Source organism: Macrobrachium rosenbergii, chromosome 41 (assembly GCF_040412425.1).
Source record: "Macrobrachium rosenbergii isolate ZJJX-2024 chromosome 41, ASM4041242v1, whole genome shotgun sequence".
In the NCBI taxonomy this organism is placed as follows: domain Eukaryota; kingdom Metazoa; phylum Arthropoda; class Malacostraca; order Decapoda; family Palaemonidae; genus Macrobrachium; species Macrobrachium rosenbergii.
The window spans coordinates 37,497,517-37,517,281 of NC_089781.1; the positions used below are offsets into that span (position 1 = coordinate 37,497,517).

The following is a 19,765-nucleotide window of genomic DNA, read 5'->3' on the forward strand; positions in this document are numbered from 1 at the left end:
CAAAACTACTAGGCATGAAAGAACATTATTTTTACAGCGATAAACGATAAATACGTAAAGCTCATATGATTATGAAATCAAGTGAAAATAGTGAACGGAATCTTGAATTTTTTTTACACAAAACAAACACCCCCAAACGGCCATCGTCAATCATCATCTGTTATTAATGATCGATATAATAGATAAATTAATTTCACAACGAGATGTATTTTAGTTATATTTCGACTTAAAAACACTTCGTATAACGAAAAATAACCTTGCCCCTTATAAATAAAGTATCTAGACTCTAGAGATTCATTTACGCTAACTAGAAGCAAGAAAAGTGCTCTGCACCAAGTTAAATGGGGCGAAATAAATGCCGCATAAACATTTCCAAACCAAAACATTTATTGCTATGATTGCAATTTATAATACAAAAGCAATATAAGAATATGTACAATATGACTGGATACAGTGAATTAAGGCACAACATTTTAAAAGGTCCATGGAAAAGATGCATATTCGTTATGTTGACTTTTGTATAATACGATATGTGAATATAGAGTACAGTATAATGTACACTACGCTACCATGTATGTATACAATATACCATAGTGTAGGCTAAGCTAATTCTTGTTTGTTATTCAATTTCTCTTTGTACTGAATTATCATCAGTCACTTTGCATGAATCTCCAGAATTAACCGATATTAATAATTACTATACCGTGTATGTAAAGAGTATATTTTATAGTGTAGGCTAGGCTACCATATATGTATACAGTTCATGGTACTGAATATCCTAGTGTAGGCTAGCTATGTTCAAGATACGTTTTGGTATTTCTGACGTTTTTTCCAACAAATGATGGCTTTTTTTTTGGAACCTAACCCCATCATAAGTAGGATAATACCTGTACAAGCATTTTTAGTTTGTTTTGTGTGTGTTTGAACTATCAAAATCGGCAATTCTAAGTGTTTTTCGAAAGGGTTCTAAGTATTCACTGGTTTTGGCTATTCGCGGGGGGGCGTGGTATGCATCCTCCGCGAATACGGGGGGTTTACTGTACTGTACCAGCCTTCAGTATCCTCTGAACCGACAAGTTCTTTTTGAACGCGATGGTAGGTCCTAGTCCCCTGACATCATGTGCTCTTGAACACACTGAACTGACCTCTGTGTTTGAAGAAGATTAGGCTCGTCTAATTACTTCTTGAAGCCAAAAGGAGACAGTATTCTCGGACACTTCTTTCTTGATCTGGCCTGTACTAACAAAAAGTCTTTGACAACCTGGTCTAAGGTGTCAAGTTCTTTTTAGGTAGTTTCACAGTGCCCTACCAGGACATAACAGTAACTCATCGGGGTCATCACCAACAAAATCCATTAGAGAGGGGATGGAAAACGTCTTGAATCTGCCGTCATGAACTGAGGGATTCTGGGTCTTAGCCATGAATTCCAGGACAAATTTGAAGGGTCTTAGCCTCGAATTCCAGGACAAATTCCAAGGCTACTGACCCACAACCCCTCGTGTTTAACATTAAAGGATAGTCCATGCAGTTCACTTACTCTTTTGGAAGAAGCCAAGGCCAAAAGGAAAACAGTTTAGAGAGTTAAATTCCTGTCTGAAGAACCTCTTAAGGTTTCATATGGACTCCGTGTCAAGCTGTTCAGCACCAATGTTAGGTCCCTGTTTGGAGGTTTAAGGTCTCTCGGAGAACAGGACTCCTCTAAACTCTTGAGAAGCATAGAAATCTCCCAAGAAGAGGATAAATTCTCGTCTTTGAGGTGTAGAACTAACCCTAGGGCAGTCCTGTATCCCGTGATTGCTGATATTGAAAGTTTTTTTCTACAAAGGAAAATGAGGAAGTCTATTACTTGTTGAGTAGTAGTTCTGATTGGAGAGACCCCCGTTGACAACACCAATCACAGTAGACAGCTCACTTTCTCTGGTACACGGCACAAAAAGACTTTCTGAGGTAGCCTTACATCTCAGTTGCTGCTCTGCAAGAAAAGCCTTTCACTAGCAAGAGATACTGAATAGTCTCCAGTTGTGAAGAAATAGGGACCCTACTGACTGGTGAAATCTCTCGATGTGCAGTTGGCACAGAAGGTTGTGCCACGGAAGAGTCTCTCTCGGTGCTTTTGTCAGTAAGGCTAAAAGATTGGGGTGCTATTCCGCATGCAGCCACAAGGGAGCTACAAGGGTCATTCTGACATTCCGCAAAATCATCACTCTGTTGATGAACTGACGGATGAGGCAAAATGGAGGTAAGGCGTCAACATCCAGATTGTCCCAGGGATGTTGAAGGGTGTCTTCAGCCACTGCCCAGGAATCTGGAACGACCAAACAAAAAACATCCAGTTTTCTGTTGTGTCTCATTGCAAACAGGTCTACTGATGGCCTGCCCATAGTAGAAAAAGCCTTTCCACCACCTCTTGATGTAGTGACCACTCAGTTCCCAGAACCTGACCTCTTCGACTCAGCTTGTCCGCTACTACATTCTTCTTGCAATGGTGCAGTTGTACTGTCAGGTCGTGAAGATGTGACATTAGCACCCTGTTTGTTGATGTAAGCTACCAATGGAGTGTTGTCGGTCATTAGAACCACGAAGTGACCAGCTACCAATGGAGTGTTGTCGGACATTAGAACCATGAAGTGACCTGAAACCCTTTCTTGAAATTCCTGAAGTGCTAGGAAGGCTGCTTTCATCTCCAGAATGTTGATATGGAGTTGTTTGTCTTGGCAGTCCCACACTCTTGATGTTAGTAGATCCACCAAGTGTGCTCCCCATACCTCGTGAGAGGTGCCTGAGAACAGGAGAATCCCTGGAGGAGGAGAGTGCAGGGGCACTCCTATGGTCAGGTTCCTTTCATCCAGCCACCAAACTAGGTGTCTTTTCACTTCTTCTGATAATGGCACTCTGAACAAGGGAGGATCCTTTACTAGGGACCAAAACTCTTTCAGTCTCCACAGAAGAGACCAAATGTGAATTCAAATGTGGGGGACTGGCTTCTCTAAGGACAACAGGAGTCCTACAATGACCTGCCATTGACAAGCGGGTTGCTTCTTTTTGGAGAGGAAAAGATGGGCATAGTTCCTGAACTTCTCTAGACGTTGCTCTGAAGGAAATACTCTCAGAACTGTTGTCGCTCTCACCATCCCTAGGTAGAATAGCCTTTCACTTGGAAAAATGTTTGACTTTTCTAAATTTATCACGATGTCTAAGCTGTGACAAAATTGGAGAAGTTTCTCTCTGGTGAAACAACTTTACCTGAGAATCCACCAGAACTAGTCAGTTGCCAAGGTATCTTAGGATCCAAATTCCTTGAGTGTGTGCCCATGTCGAAACCAAGGTGAAGACTGGTGAAGACTTGTGGGGCTGTTGAGAGACTGAAGCATAGGACCTTGAATTGACAAACTATCTCTCCCAGACTGAAGCGAAGATGCTTCTGGGAGGATTGATGAATTGGAAATTGGAAATAGGCATCCTTCAGGTCTATTGTTAGCACAAAGTCATTCTCTCTGATGGCTTGGAAAACTGTTCGGGAAGTCTCCACCCAGAACTGTGCCTTTCTGATGAAGAGGTTGAGGGCTGACAGGTCTATAGCCGGTCTCCAGTTGCTTGTGGCCTTGGAAACTAGAAAGATACGGCTGTAAAATCCTGGAGTGTTGACCTTCACTATCTCCACGGCTCCTTTCTCCATTTTCTTCATCTTGCCTTGAAGAGCCAGATGTTTTGCCGATCCTAGAGATTAAGTTGATTGGCGAAGTGGACACTCTGAGAGTGGGGGAGGAAACTCTAAAGGTAGGAGATACCCCACCCACAGGACATCTACCCAGGTCTCCACCCCAAACTGTTACCAAGTTGCCCAATGGCTCATCAAGCAAACCCCCCCCCCTTCACTGATGGCATTGAGTGGGGAGGGGCACCCTCCTATCGTCTTCCTCCTCTGGCCCTACCTCGGCCTCCTCTCCCAGGTTTGGAAGAGTGGGGCTGAAAGGGACGTTGCTGAGAAGGTTTCTTAGAAGTGGTAGGAGAAGGTTGATGAGGCCTATGTTGAGTTGTTGTAACTCAAGTCTTCTTTGGTGAACAACAGGAGGAAGTTTGAGGTCTTGGTTTGGAAGTGCTAGCCCGAGAAAAAATGGAAGATTTGGAGACCGCTTGATGCACCAACATGTTATTGTGAGCTCTACATCTGTCTACTGCAAGAGTCTAGTTGGTCTCTTGGAAAGAGAGACGTAGAGGTGAAAATACATCCGTTTCTTAAGGCTAACACCGAATCTGTACTGATGAACTTCAGAAGTTTGGAAAGGGCAAAATCTCTTCTCTTAAGCAGCCAGTTGGCCCACATATTAGCCGTTGAATGGGCCAGGTACATGATGGTTTTACCTCCAGATTGATAATAACCCCAGGAAGGCTGCACTGTCAGGAGATACAGCCATAGCAGTGAACGAGATCTGCCATCGCTAACAGCCAGAGGTCTAGCCAAGAGACAGCCTGAAAGGCTGATGAAGCAGATGCTTCCATAGCTGCTTATTCTTGATAGGTAAAGAAAGTGCCTTTTGCCTTAACCTGGTCCAAGGATACCCATGCCTAACTGAACAAGGTCTGGGTCGACTGAAATGGCATAAAAGTGTTTATGTTGCAGCATAGGTGAAGGCGCAGCAATTTGAATGATCTACTGGATCGTAGGGAGTTACCCCGCCCTGTGACGAGGGAGTTGACTTGCTTGAGAATTTCCCTCCCAAGCTTGGAGCAAGGCAATGCTAGGGGAGTGGAGTCTTTGCTTCCTTCTTAAGGCCTAGCACAGCATCAATACCCGAAGATAAATCAAAAGTGGCTGCTACCAGCTCTTGAATTAATCCATTGCAACCACGAATCAAGTTGAATACCTCAGCATGTGATGGTCTGCATCCTCTGCTTCCTGACCTTTAGGGTCACTCTGGTCTATCTGAAAAATCAGGTACTGATAAAACACCCTAATAACTAAAGCATATGCTCTTTCAGGGCCTAAGACTTTCTTGGGAGACTGTAAATTTCTACAAGTAGATGCAACATTGTCTTGATTTATGTCACGCCCTTGGGAGCCCGAACGAAAATTACGATGGCAGGACAAACATCGTGACAGTTTTACAATGCCGTGAAGAACTTCTGCGACGTAAAGATTAGTCACACATGTGAGAACAAGAGTGTGTAACTTGCTATGGACATGTGAACGGGAACGCTGCTTGTAAGGGGATGCAGGATGTAAATTCTCCTATGCAGTGCTAGCCTTGGGTAACATGTAGCACAGTCACATCCGTGCAAGGGGGAGGACAAGTCATGATCATGTACGTGTGAGCGACTCTTCTTGTGTGCTGCGCGATCGTGTCCATGTGAAGGAGAGCGTGAATCACGATTCCTTCTGCGTGAGCAAGAACATGAGCAAGAACACTGAAAGCGAAACTTCTTAGGAGAACGTGATTGGGAACGATGACGTGGAGAAGCTGAATGAGGGAAGTAGTGTGATCTCCCTCGAATATCAACCTGTGATAATCGAACATAAGGTGGAGATCTCTGAGGAGAAGGATCCAGACTCTTGGAGCACTTGTAGCTAAAGCAGTACAGGGAAGAGAGGTTTTTTGATTGGCAACTCAAACTGTCAAGTTGACAGTTGTAATGTCGTTAGCTGGTAGAGGAGCAGTGGAAGCAGTTGTAGGAACATCTACGTGTGCTGGTGGTAGCACAAACTAGACTAGCATGTACAAGTTTAGACAATCGAACAACAGCCACAGGAGAAGGATGACAAGAACCCAAAGAAGATCCGCGAATCTTCTTACATGACTGAAGGGCTACAAAGTCTCTTTTCCCCAAATGTTTGATGGGAACCGAAGATGAAGAGGAGGAAGGATATCTACGGCACCTCTTTTTGGATACTTTAGCCTCCGACTGACCGAACTTCTTCATGAAGATACCTTCAACTCTATCGCAAACTGATTGGAAAAGGGAGTCGGGGGCAGTTGGTGTAGTTAATGGCAACATGGATAACGTTACAGAGTGGGGAATGGCAAGTGCTGAAGACAGCTGGGAGGAGGCCAACACAACAAAAGTGAAGAGAGATAATGTCACACAGACAGTAGACTGGGAGACTGTCATGGCCGAAGAAACTGAAGTGCAGGTGGAAAGACAATGGAACACTAGGTTTCCCCTCGAATGAGAGTAGGGGTATCCATATCAATTACAAGATCTTCTGTACCCCCAATTGAATCTTCCAAGGCTGAAGCGTTAGAAGAATGAGAGGGAGTAAAATCTTCGTGAGAAGGAAAAGCACCGTGAGAATTTGTTAAGAGGAAGAACAAGAAGGAGAAGACATGGAAGTTGCCATCCAAGAGGGAAACCCCTTCCAAGATGGCAGCGCAGACTTCCTTCTATACCTCCTCTTCTTATCAAAACTCTTCCATTGCTCAGGAGGCCAATCAACACATTCAGGGGAAGGGTTACTTATGTTGCAGATGTCAGGACTACATTTAGGACAAGTAGAATGAGGGTCTTTCACAAAAGGAAGGCAGGAACTGGGAACAAGGATTGTTGTCAACACCAAGACATTTTCTCTGGAGTTTAACAAGTTTAGGAGGGATGTGGGGTTGCATACTCAGAGTAGGAACACGAAAAACACAAAATCACACCAAACACACAAAAACTAAAGGAATTGGCAAAATCCAAAGGCAAATGCTGGTAGGAAGTGGCAAAAGAACCAGCTTTTAGGAGAGAAAGCAAAAGTGCATCCTCCTATAAAGGCAGTCAGAGAAAAACTGACACTATCCTCCAGAGATGGGCTGTAGGAGGTTGGCTCCCCCTCCTAACTATTGCCATCTTGTCTATCTCCTGATGCCACCAATTTCCTTGTAACTCTTTTTAACTGGACTCCAGCTGTGCCAGAGAACTTTTTCCCCTTATGTTAAGACCAAAGGTCTCTTCTGTGTATGAACAAATAAAGTATACATGTAAGTAATAAAAACTTTTTCTTTGGCTACAAATTCACCAGTATACAACAAATAGTACTTAGCAATGTTTACCTGCTGAACATCTATACCCCTTGCCCAAATATCTGTTGTTATAAGCACGCGTGACTGGCCAGAACGGAATTCTTTCATAATTGCATCTCTTTCCTTCTGAGGCATATCTCCATGCATAGATGATACCGTGAAGTTGGCCTCTCTCATCTTTTCTGTGAGCCAGTCAACCTGAAAAGAGTACAAACATGCCATAAACAATGATTCTTCAACAAATAATAGGAAATTGAATGAAATTTTTCACCCTCATCTCTTTATAAATATTGAAGCAGGTAAGCTTCATAACCTTGTTAGGTATTACATTCATGAAAAGTCTGATCCTCAAAACCGCAAAGTCCAACCAATATGGTGCCTATCAGCAACTTCTTCAAATCACTGATAAAAAAATAAGAAATGAACTTTGTTTCACTAAAGTCTGATTATATATCAGTTTTTCAAGTTTAGTCATCATTATTTTATTTTCATTTTTCTGCATTAGTGAAATAGTATGGGCGTTATTCATTTACAAAATGTATAAAAAGCATGTTTCATTTTATAAGATGTTTTTGTAACAAAACATTCTTCATGTTTTAAAGTGAAATTGTCTGTATTGTGACATCACACGACACAAAATGTCAGCCGCGGGAGGGTGAAAAAGGTAAACAATGAAGTTTGAACCAAAAATGTTTTTTGGTGCAGACTGGTATAGAAACCTCTCTTTGTTACATTGTTGTTTGTGGGTTGGAAGTTAGTTCGTGGTTTTTTTGTGGTCTTAAGCTGGATTATACAGGAAGAGGAACGTGAACAGGTGGGTGGATTGCATGATTGTAGCATTTTGGACAAGTTAGGCTAGGAAAAGATTCAAGTGGTAACAGAGCGTGGCTGGTTAAAAATGGAAGGATTCGATGGTAAACTTTGGGAGATGAAATGGAGAAGGGATTGCCCATATTAGCGGGATACAGGGCAAGTTTAAAGGATGGAGAGGACGAGTCAAAGATTGGCTTGTGGTGTGTGGAGAAGTGAAATATTCGGGGATAGGGTTAAGAATGAGCTTAAAAGGAAAAGCCTTAGAAGTAACAGAAGGAATACATAAAGAACTTAGGGATAAAGAGGGTTCAAAGATAATCCTATCCAAACTAGATGAAGTGTATCTAAAAGATAGAGAGAGCTCTCTTTGTTAGGATGTCAGCTGTGGGCTGTAAGTCAACTGCTGTTTTTTGTGGTCTTAAGCTGGATTATATAGGAAGAGGAACGTGAACAAATGAGTGGATTGCATGATTGTAGCATTCTGGATGAGTTAGGCTAGGAAAAGATTCAAAGCCAACTAATTATATGCTATGCCTTTTTCATGTGCCAAATGTTCTCAATATTACCAATGGTAAATCTTCCAATGCTGTTAACTGCCCCGCTTACTTGAAACCATACGTTTACTTTGCAGACAACCACTATACCAGCACTTATCAATAATCCAGAACAGAATAGAATAAAGGATTTAGGCCAAAGGCCAAGTGCTGGGACCTATGAGGTCGTTAAGCGCTGAAACTGAAATTGACAATAAAAAGGTTTGAAAGGTGTAATAGGAGGAAAACCTCGCAGCTGCACTATGAAACAATTGTTAGGAGAGGGTGGATAGCAAGATGGAAGAGAGAGAATATGAATGGAGGTACAGTAAAAGGAATGAAAGGGATTGCAGCTAGGGGTCGAAGGGACGTTGCAAAGAACCTTAAGTAATGCCTACAGTGCACTGTGTGAGGTGCACTGAAGACACTGCCTCCTATGGGGATCACTAATCCACTTCCTATTTTTCTCATTAACCCTTAAACGCCGACTGGACGTATCGTACGCCGACTAAAATTGTCTGTAGGGTGCCGAGTGGACGTACAGTACGTCGACTACAAAAAGTTTTTTTAAATATTCGCGGAAAAATAGTTATAGGCCTAGTTTGCGAAAGATTTTAAATCACGCATCTTGAAGGATGCTGGGAGTTCACGGATCACACTGCTGTTTTGTTGACAAGTGTTAGTCAGCCGCGCATGCGCGAATTTCTTTCTTCTCGCACTACAGAGCATCAGTGACACATCTCAGAAATTCTTTCGTCACTTTGTCGTAATTTTTGCACCGTTTTATATTAGCCGTTACATAATGTTTTATATATGAAAATGTGTGCAATTTCATGTAGAACACAACAACAAACAACCCATGGTTGTAGCTTTTATAAGTTTTGAAATATTTTCATATAAATCACGATAAGTGCCAAAATTTCAACCTTCGGTCAACTTTGACTCAAACGAAATGGTCGGAAAATGCAATTGTAAGCTAAAACTCTTACATTCTAGTAATATTCAATCATTTACCTTCATTTTGCAACAAACTGGAAGTCTCTAGCGTAATATTTCGATTTATGGTGAATTTTTGAAAAAAACTTTTTCCTTACGTCCGCGCACGGTAACTCGGCCAAAAATCTCAGAAATTCTTTCGTCACTTTATTGTAATGTTTGCACCGTTTTATATTAGCCATTACATAAAGTTTTATATATGAAAATGTGTGCAATTTCATGTAAAATACAACAAAAAATAACTCATGGTTGTAGCTTTTATCAGTTTTGAAATATTTTCACATAAATCACGATGTGCCAAAATTTCAACTTTCGGTTCCGAAGGTTGAAATTTTGGCTACAACCATGACTCGACCGAAATTTTCGAAAAATGCAATTGTAAGCTAAAACTCTTACATTCTAGTAACATTCAATCATTTACCTTCATTTTGCAACAAACGGGAAGTCTCTAGCACAATATTTCGATTTATGGTGAATTTTTGAAAAACTTTTCCTTCCATCCATGTGTAACTCGGCTGAAAATCTCAGAATTTCTTTAGTCACCTTGTCGTAATTTTCGCACCGTTTTATATTAGGCCTTACATAAAGTTTTATAAAAGAAAATGTGAGCAATATCATGTAAAATACAACAAAAAATAACTCATGGTTGTAGCTTTTATCAGTTTTGAAATATTTTCATATAAATCACGATAAATAGAAAAAATTCGATCTTCAGTCAATTTTAACTCAACCGAAATGGTCGAAAACTGCAATTGTAAGCTAAAACACTTACAGTCTAGTAATATTCAATCAATTACCTTCATTTTGCAACAAACGGGAAGTCTCTAGCACAATATTTCGATTTATGGTGAATTTTAGAAAAAAAACTTTTTACGTCTGCACGTTACGAATTCATGCATCATTTTGTGATAATATTTTCTCTGTGTTGCTTTGATCGTTTTAAAATTTGTTATATACCAAAATCATCGCAATTTAGTGTACAATACAACGAAAAAAACATAACTCATTAGCTTTAACCGTTTTGCTCACAGCGCGGTTTGTAAACATATATGAAATTTTTTTTTCATGCTGTCATATATTCCAATATTTTTATATGATTATGATATTTTTTTCATTTCTGATGGTTGCATACTAAACTTCAGGCAATGACAAAAAAAGGAGCCAAAAATGAACTCTTAATCTTAAAAACTAAGCATGCTGTGATTTTTTGAAAAAAAAAAAAAAAAAAAAAAAAAAAAATTTCCACTTCGGCGCTAACTCCTGAACACCGCCGGCATACGACAGACACTTTTGTAAATAGAGGCTTGGCGTTTAAGGGTTAATCATCATTTATTTCAGCCGTCCGTCTCACTTGAGTGCAAAACGTAAACAATAAAGTGATTTCGTGCATTTAGCAGGTATTAACGTTACATGAGTGTTTCATCTTTGGACAGAGCTGACTGTGTGATTCAACTAATCATCATCCTGTGTTCTGTACATAATTCTGCACCCCATCTTTTTTATTGTTTTGGTGAAGGTTTTATACATTTTTTCTTGAAAATAACCTGTTGTTATCCAGTTAGCACTTGAAATTGAGTTCTTGTTCATGTTTTCATTCACTATGCTACAACAAAGGGCAAGGTTATAGTTTTGCTTCTTTGCTTTCTTTTGAGGGATTTAATTTTGGTATTTTATGGTGCTGGTGCTGACCCTAATTATTACCTCTTGTAACTTATAACAAAAGGTTGCAGCTCACAATAGAACTGATATAGAGTCTTTTAACATGTAAAGATACAACATTGCATAAAGACAAAAAGACAAGGAGGCTTGGCATAATCAATTCCTACAGCTTCTAAAACTATCAAAAGGCCAATTTCCAAAGAAATTAAATTCTCCTAGGAAGGCTTTCCCAAGGACATAACACAACTCTATTTAATACCTCTAGTTCATCATGAGTGACTGGCCAATGCCAGGAGTATTGTGGAAAGAAGTCCATGATGTAGGTACTGTATTTACTTGCTAATATTGCCAATGAAATAATTATTTGCTAAAAGAAATGATGTCATGAAAGACCACAATTTAAGATTAAACTTACCTTTCGTTTTGTGTTGCAAAAAATGACAGCCTGTGTGATTGTTAAAGTATCATACAAGTCACAGAGTGTATCAAACTTCCATTCTTCACGTTCTACTGCCACGAAGAACTGTTTAATACCTTCAAGTGTCAACTCATCACTGGAAAAATGAAAACAGGATTTGAAATTAATAAAAAATACAACTAGGAATATTAATGGTACCTAAAAGGATTTCAGGTAAGCTAACACTTTATAAATGATTACTCCATATTAACAGTAAATGCACCTCAAAAATTTGCATACTGTGTACCAGTGATCTAGAGGATAAATATATGAGGGTATAATAATAAAAGTTTAATAAAGACATTTACAAATACATATGACAAATTTTTAAATCAATTTGTATTTTTCATAGCTAACAAACCTGCAGTCTTAACTTAAAGATAATTCTTCTAGTGCCAGCAGGAAAACCAGTAAAAAGAAAACAAACAAGGAATTGGTGGTAACAAGGCAGGCTGATAGGCCTAGGTGGCAGCTGTCACCCTCCTTCAAGTATAAGTCAAAGAGATGACACTTCAGTTTCTTCCTGCCCAGGCAACTTGATTGAGGGATGGCTAGAGGTGGGCCCTACAAGTTAAGACCGTAGGTTTGTTACCCATGAAAAATACAAACTGATTACAAAATTTGTCATTTGTTCACATGTGGATAGACTCACTTTTGGAGGGAGGAAAGATAGTCTGGAACTGACTGGAGGTTTAGCACACCTGGTAACTTTTCCAGGCTTAAAGAAGCTATGGAAGGGAACCAAAGCCTCCGACATGATAAATAAATGATTATTTAACAGCCAGATTTCTGGGCCTTCGTACAATGTGATGAGACAATGCAGAAGGACGTTAAAGAACTATATCTGTAGATAACAAAACTTTGTAGCCACCAACAGTTTGCTTGTCAATCCTTTCTCCCCTTGCTAGAAAGAGGAGGGACTTGCTTTTGCAAGTTTTAATATTCATGCAGGAATAAGCAAAACTCAAACGAAAAGGCCGCAGTCTCACTGTATCAAACCTGATAAAACAAATGATGGAATGATTTCTCATTGCCTGCAGGGTAGAGAAGCTGCAGGCAAAGAAGAGAAAGGAAAAGGAAAGAAACCAGTCATCTCATTTATTCTCACTTTAATATATTCTCACTTTCATATCATCATCTTAGGTAAGGTACAAGCTGTCCCGCTAGGGGCACTGGATGAGTTACACAACCTGTTGAGCAGCCACCACCAGACCCAAGGAAAAAGTGTCCAAGGATCTGTGGGCAACATCCCGCAGATAGAAGGAAGTGAAGGTGGTCTGACGAAGCCAAGTGCCAGCCTTCAAAATCCTTTGAACAGACAAGTTCTTTTGAATGCCAAAGAAGGGCCTAGCCCTCTAACATCATGTGCTCTTGCATGCACTGTGTTAAGACTGGGGCATAAGTCAAACCATAAATTTGTCTGATGGTTTAATGAAGCCAAAAGGAGATCCTAGTCCTGCACACTTCTTTCTTGTTCCGGCCAGTGCTAAGGAAAAGTCTTTAGCACCCCAGTCTGAGATGGCGAGTCCTTTTCAGATAGCAGCGTAGTGCTCTGATAGGGCAAAGGAACAACTTGTCCAGATCGTTGTCAACAAAGTCATTAAGAGACAGAATGGAAAAGGATTCAAATCTGTCATCATGAGACAAGGGGTTCTGAGCCTTAGCCATGAATTCCAGGACAAATTCAAAGGCTATGGACTTCCAACCCCTATTATGTTTGACATCAAAAGATAGGCCATGGAGTTCACCAACTCGTTTCAAGAGGCTAGGGCCAACAGGAAAACCGCCTTGAGAGTCAGGTTCCTATCTGATGCATGACATAAAGGGTCAAACAGAGCATGGGTGAGGCTGCCCAGTGCCAAAGTCAGGACTCAACTGGGTGGTCTAAGTTCTTTTGGAGGACTAGACTGCTCAAAGCACTTGAGAAGCATTGAGATTTCCCACTAAGAAGAAAGATCGACATTCCTCATATGCAGAACTGCACTCAAGGCAGTTCTGTAGCCCTTGATGGAAGACACGGAAAGTTGTTTCTCTCTGTGGAGAAAAACAAAGAAGTCTGCTACTAGCTGAACAGAAGTAAACAGCCCACTTGCCCTGGTACAAGACTGAGGAAGATCTTCTGAGATAGCCAGACATCTCTGATGCTGCTCTGCGAGAAAAGCCTCTCACTCAGAGGAGATACTAGATAGTCTCCTGCTGTGAAGAAACAAGGACCCTACCGAGCAGTGGTATCTCTGGAAGTGGGATTGACACAGAAGGCTGTACACAGAGGAGTCTCTCTCGGAGCTTCTGACAGTAGGGTTAGGAGATCGGGGAACCATTCCGTGTGAGGCTACATGGGAGAACTAGGGTCATTCAGAGAGGCCATTAACTTGTTCAGAACCTGATGGATAAGGCAAAATGGATGGAAGGCATAAACCTCCAGATTGTCCCAGGGGTGTTGCAGGGCATCCTCTGCCACTGCAAAGGGCTCTGGAACCACGGAACAGAAGACCTACTAGTTTCGTGTTGAATCTTGTTGAAAACAGGTCTATTGAGGGCCTTCCCCACAGATGAAAGAGCCTGTTTGGTGCAGAGACCACTCTGTCCCTATAACCTGACTTCGATGACTCAGATTGTTTGCCACTACATTCTTCCTGCTTGGGATATACTTGGAAGAGAGGTCCACTGAATGATCTATTACCCACTGATGGAGGACTCCTGAAACTGTCTTAAGATCCACATAATATTCTCTCCTTGGGTTGTGCATCAACTGGTAATTGCAACAGCAGCAGCTACTGCTTATATTTCCCACTCTCACAGGAGCAGTGTAACGACAAAAGTCAAAAGAAATGGAGCTCCTAGACACCACTTCTTGACTGAGCAGAAACCAAAATTGACAAATTTGTAATTAATTTGTATTTTTCACAGCTAACAAACCTGAGGTCTTAACATTAGGATAAATCTTCTGGCACCAGCTGGAAACTGGTTTAAAAACAAAAAATTGTACATGCAAGGAATCTGTGGCATCTGGTGTCTGACATGCAGATGAGGTGGAAGCAGGTCAGAGACCCAGCTAGAACCTCGTGATGCATTCAGGCTTTCTTCCAACCCAGGATAAGACATAAGAGTGGCTAGAGGTGGGCAGTCTACAATAAGACCTCAGGTTTGTTAGCTATGAAAAATACAAATTAGTAAAAAATTTGTCATTTGTTCATATGCGGAACAAACCTTTAGTCTTAACATTAGGATAAACTCAAACTTGAAAGGAGGTATGAGAATCCTGAACTGACTGGAGGTTCAGCACACCTGATCACTCTTGCTAGGGTTCTAAGGACGGGGACCTAAGCCTCTGAGTTGTTAAGTAAGTGGGTATCTAACACCCAGTCAACTGGTTGAAAATACAATACAGCATGTAAGATTTATTGCACATATGGAAGTCAAACCATGTCAGCCACACATAACAGGTTTGTCACCACTTCCCACTCCCTTTGCCGAAGAGAGAAGTAAAGGCTGCTGAGAAGCAAATTTGTATGTTGTATGGAAGATATAAATGCTGAAACAGTATGGCTGCAACACTCACTTGCATCAGGCCAGTTCCAACCTGCTATGTGTCTAATTCTTCAAAACTGCCTGTGGGTAGTGAAGAAAGGAAAAAGGGAAAGAAAAGTGACCAGTCATCTCACTCATTCTCTCTTCCACACTATCATCTTAGGCAAGATACAAACGGTCCCGCCAGGGGCACTGGATGAGCTACTCAACTTGTTGAGCAGTCACCACCGGACCTAAGGAAAAAGTGCCCAAGGACCTGTGAGAAATGTCCTTCAGGTAGAAGGATGTGAAAGTGGTCTGACGAAGCCAAGAACCAGCACTCAAAATCGTATGAACAGACAACTTCTTCTTAAATGCCAGAGAGGAACTTATTCCTCTGATGTCATGTGCCTTAGCATGCACGGTATTGGGGACAGAACTTGACGATGAGGCATAGGCTTGCCTAATTACCTCACACAGCCAAAATGAAATGGTATTCTTGGACACTTCTTTCCTGACTTGGCCTGTGCTACCAAACAGCCTATGGCACCTAGGTCTAAGGTGACGAACCCTTTTCAGATAGCAACTCAGTGCCCTGACAGGGCAAAGCAGTAACTCCTGAGGATCACTGTTAACAAAATCCCTATGGGGAGGAATGGAAAACAAGGCAAATCTGTCATTGTGAACTGAGGGATTTTAAGTCTTACCCACAAATTCCGGGACAAATTCAAAAGCCATAGACCCCCAACCCCCAGTGTGTTTAACATCATAATCTAGACAATGGAGCTCACCAACTCTCTTCGAAGAAGCCAAGGCCAGGAGGAAAACAAAACTGTTTTCAAAGTGAGATCCCTGTCTGATGATTGATGCAGTGGCTTGAATGAGACTACCCAGCACCAGGGTTAGGTCCCACGGAGGTGGCTTGAGTTCCCTAGGAGAACAAAACTCAAAGTTCTTGAACAACACAGAGATTTCCCAGGATGAAGAGATGTCCATGTCTTTCAGACGGAGAACTAATCCTAAAGCAGCCCTGTAGCCCTTGATAGCAGAAACAGAAAGACCTTTCTCTGTTCTGAGATAGATTAGGAAGTCTGCTATCTGTTGAACAGAAGTTCCAAGTGGAGAGAAACTCCACTGACGACACCAATCACAGTAGACGGCCCATTTGCCCTGATACACGGTTAATGATCTCCTGAGTTAGCCAGACATCTGGGTCGCTGCTCTGCAAGAAAAAGTCTCTTGCTCATAAGAGATACTGGGTAACCTCCAGCTGTAAAGAGACAGGGACCCTACCGATTGGTGGTACCTCTCTCTATGAGGCTGGCGGAGAAGATTGTGCCAAGGGGGAATCTCTCAGCACTGTTGAAAGCAGAGACAGAAGATCAGGGAACCACTCTGCTTGGGGCCTCAAAGGAGCTACCAGGGTTATCCTGAGATTCTTGGAACTTATCACTCTGTTCAGGACATGATAGATCAGGAAGAATGGGGGGAGGCATAAACTTCCAGGTTGTCCCAAGGATGTTGAAGGGCATCCTCCACCACAACGAATGGATCTGGGACCACCAAGCAATAGACCTCAGCTTTCTGTTGAACCTTGTAGCGAAGAGGTCTAACATGGGTCTTCCCCACAGATGAAGCAGCCTGTCCACTATGTCCAGATGCAGGGAGAAGACCACTCTGTACCTAGAACTTTTCCCTGATGACTTAGCTTGTCAGCCACTAAGATTCCTTTTGCCCGGAATGCACCTGGCCATGAGCTCCACCAAGTTGTCAATCGCCCACTGGTGCAATTCAACCATCAGCAAGTGAAGTTGGCATGACACTGGCTCACCCTGTTTGTGAGCATACACTACCACCGCAGTGTTGTCCGACATCAAACGACTGAGTGACCTACTACCCTCTCCCGAAACTCCTGAAGACCTAGAAAGGCAGCTTTCAATTCCCAACACGTTGATGTGGAACTGCTTGTCCTGAGAGCTCCACAACCACCAGGAGCTCTTCCAGATGAGCACTCCAACCTTTGGAGGATGCATCCCAGAACATGAGAAGATCTGGAGGGGGCGAATGAAGAGGAACTCGCACTGTCAGGTTCTGCCGACAGAGGGATCTAGAGTTGAAGGGAGTCTCCTACTAGGGACCAAAACTCCTTTAGTCTCCACTGCGGGGATTGAATATGAAGATGCCCATGAGGGACTAGCTTCTTCAGAGAAGTCAAGAATCCCAGAATTACTTGCCACTGGTGAGCTGGTTGCTCCTCCCCTGAAAGGAAGGAGTGAGCTACTGCCCTGAACCTCTCCATCCAATGGTCTGATGGGAAAACTCTCGACGAGGCTGTCTATTACCATTCCCAGGTACAGATTCCTCTGGCTGGGAAGAAGATTGCACTTTTCCAGATTTATCATGATACCTAGGTTGTGACAAACCTGGAGAAGATGGTCCCTGTCCCAAATCAGCCTTTCCCTGGAACTTGCTAAGACCAATCAATCATCAAGATATCTTGACAGGCGAAGACTGAAGCAGAGGAACTTCCTGGACGAAGGGTGGAGAGGAATCTGAAAGTAGGCGTCCTTCAAGTCTATAGTCAACAAGAAGTCATTGTCCCTCACGGCTGCTAAGAATACCCGGGGCATCTCCATTCTGAACTTCGTCGTCCTGACGAAAAGGTTCAGAGTTGAGAGATCTATCACTGGTCTCCAATCGCCAGTGACTTTTGGTACCATGAAAACTCGACTGTAGAAACCCGGAGAAGGACGATTTACCTTTTCCACTGCCCCTTTGTCCATCATCTTCCTCATTTCCTCTTGGAGGGATAAGTGCTTTGGGGAGCCCTGGGTCTAAGTCAGGTGTAGGAGAGGCTAATCGGAGAAAGGAGGAGGGAAGTTGAAAGGCAGTAGATACCATACCTGAAGGACATCTATTACCCACGGCTCCAAACTGTGCATCTGCCACATAGCCCAGTGGCTCGCCAGGCATCCCCCCACTGGTGGCAACGGGTGGGGAGTGGCGACCAATCTATCGACGTCCTCCCATTTTTGCCCCTACTCCCTCTCCCTGGTTTCTTAGGGCGACATTGAAAGGGACGTTGTTGAGTTTGCTTCCTCTATGCCAGAGTCGGCTGGGAAACCTTAGTCAAAACCGCAGGTCTTGAAGACTTCCTGGGAGGAGACTGCCTATTCTTGTCTTGGAGCAGAAGGGCGAGGCTGAGATGAAGACTTAGCCACTGCCTGTTGGACAAGGCAATCATTAGTGTCAGCCCGACATCTGATGAATGCAGCTTCCAGCTGTTCCATAGCCAGAGAGCTGGGATCCAAGGAGATCTCCATTCCACAAGGATAGCAAAGAGTCCGCATCAACTGATTTAGCTACTTTAAAGAGGACTGCATCCCTTCTCATCAGTAGGAAGTTAACCCATAAATTAGCATTCAAATGGCCTAGGTATGATATAGCCTTAGCACCAGATTGTAGCTACCTGATGAAAGACGGACTTTCGAACGAAACTTGCAAAACAAGATGAAGAAATCCCAGCTACTGCTGAAGACCATAAATCTAGCCACGAGACAGCATGAAAGGCAGAAGAGGCAGTCGACTCCAAGGTAAATGCTTCCTGAAAGGTTAAAGAAGGACCATCAGCACTAACCTGATCTAGTGTTAACACAGGCTTCAATCAAATGACATCAGAGTTGAGCTGTCTACTCAACAGAGGTGCATGACTTGTTGAGTATGACGAATCATAGGAGGGGGAAGCTTGAAAGATCGGTTGGAACGCAGAGAATTATCCCATCCCGAAATAAAAGAATTCACATGTTTTAAGACTGAAGTAGCATGCCCCGAACAAGGTAACTCAAAAGAAGTTCTTGCATCCTTCTTTGGTCCAAGAAAAGCTTCTAAGCCTGTAGGAGTCACTGAAGAAGGTGCCTCGGACCTCTTAGAGAGATTGCTGAACTCACGAATGAGATCAATAACCTCCCTCTAGGAAGCAATAAACTCTTGACTCTCCCCTCCTCTGTTTCATGCAAAGAAGGCTGATGACCCGAGGTACACGGAAGAGAGGGATCCCGATCACTGGACAAGCCACGTCCACGAACGTAGGAGCACCATTGTGCACCAGCTCTTGGACCAGAAGAGTCATGTATGCGGATGCACGAAAGCGAACGATGTACATGATCCCTTTCAAGAGAATGAGAAACTGAAGCACAAAACCTAGGTCTTGACGAGTCACGTCCACGGATTGGGAAGATGAACGACGTACGTGGGTCCTCCTAGGTGAACAAAACATTGAACGTTTCAGTTTTGGAGCCAGAGAACCATGGTCCTAGAAGCATGTCCATGGTAAGCTAAACCTCCGTTCCCATCATCACAGACATGGCTAAGAACATGTCCATAGATGACACGATCAGGAGAGGAAACCCTAATCCTCGAAGGAGAACGTCTTGTAGGCCTCGGAACAACTGGACTTCTAATAGGGAAATCCACCACTTTCGACTTCTTAATTGGAGCCTTATCATCTTCCTGCTGAACTTGCATGGAATGAGGAGAAGAATGAAAGACTGAAGCCAACTTCTGAGGGGTTGCAGAGCAATGAACACCATCCACAGGAACATGGACACGACTACATCCACGTACGCAAACTGGAGATACACGTCTGTGGGAAGGAGCTGACGAAACAGTCCTTGGCTTCTCAGATGGTGAAGCAACAAAGTCTTCAACCCTCCAGAGTCTAACTCAAGCAAAAGTAGGGGGAGATGAAGACAACAATAACAACGAAGATGATAGATAACGAAGAGGACGAATAAGAAGAT

General features: G+C 42.6%; 1 protein-coding gene across 1 annotated transcript in view; it reads right to left on the reverse strand.

Moving 5' to 3' along the window:
• The window catches only part of LOC136826812 (eukaryotic initiation factor 4A-III), a 48,544-nt gene that overhangs the window by 3,495 nt on the left and 25,284 nt on the right, over positions 1-19,765 (reverse strand). Inside the window, exons 5-6 of the mRNA XM_067084259.1 lie at positions 11,415-11,553; positions 7,029-7,196 (exon numbers count right to left, since the gene is read on the reverse strand). Of these exons, the coding sequence (XP_066940360.1) occupies positions 7,029-7,196; positions 11,415-11,553 (307 nt within the window). The remainder of the gene's footprint in view (positions 1-7,028; positions 7,197-11,414; positions 11,554-19,765) is intronic.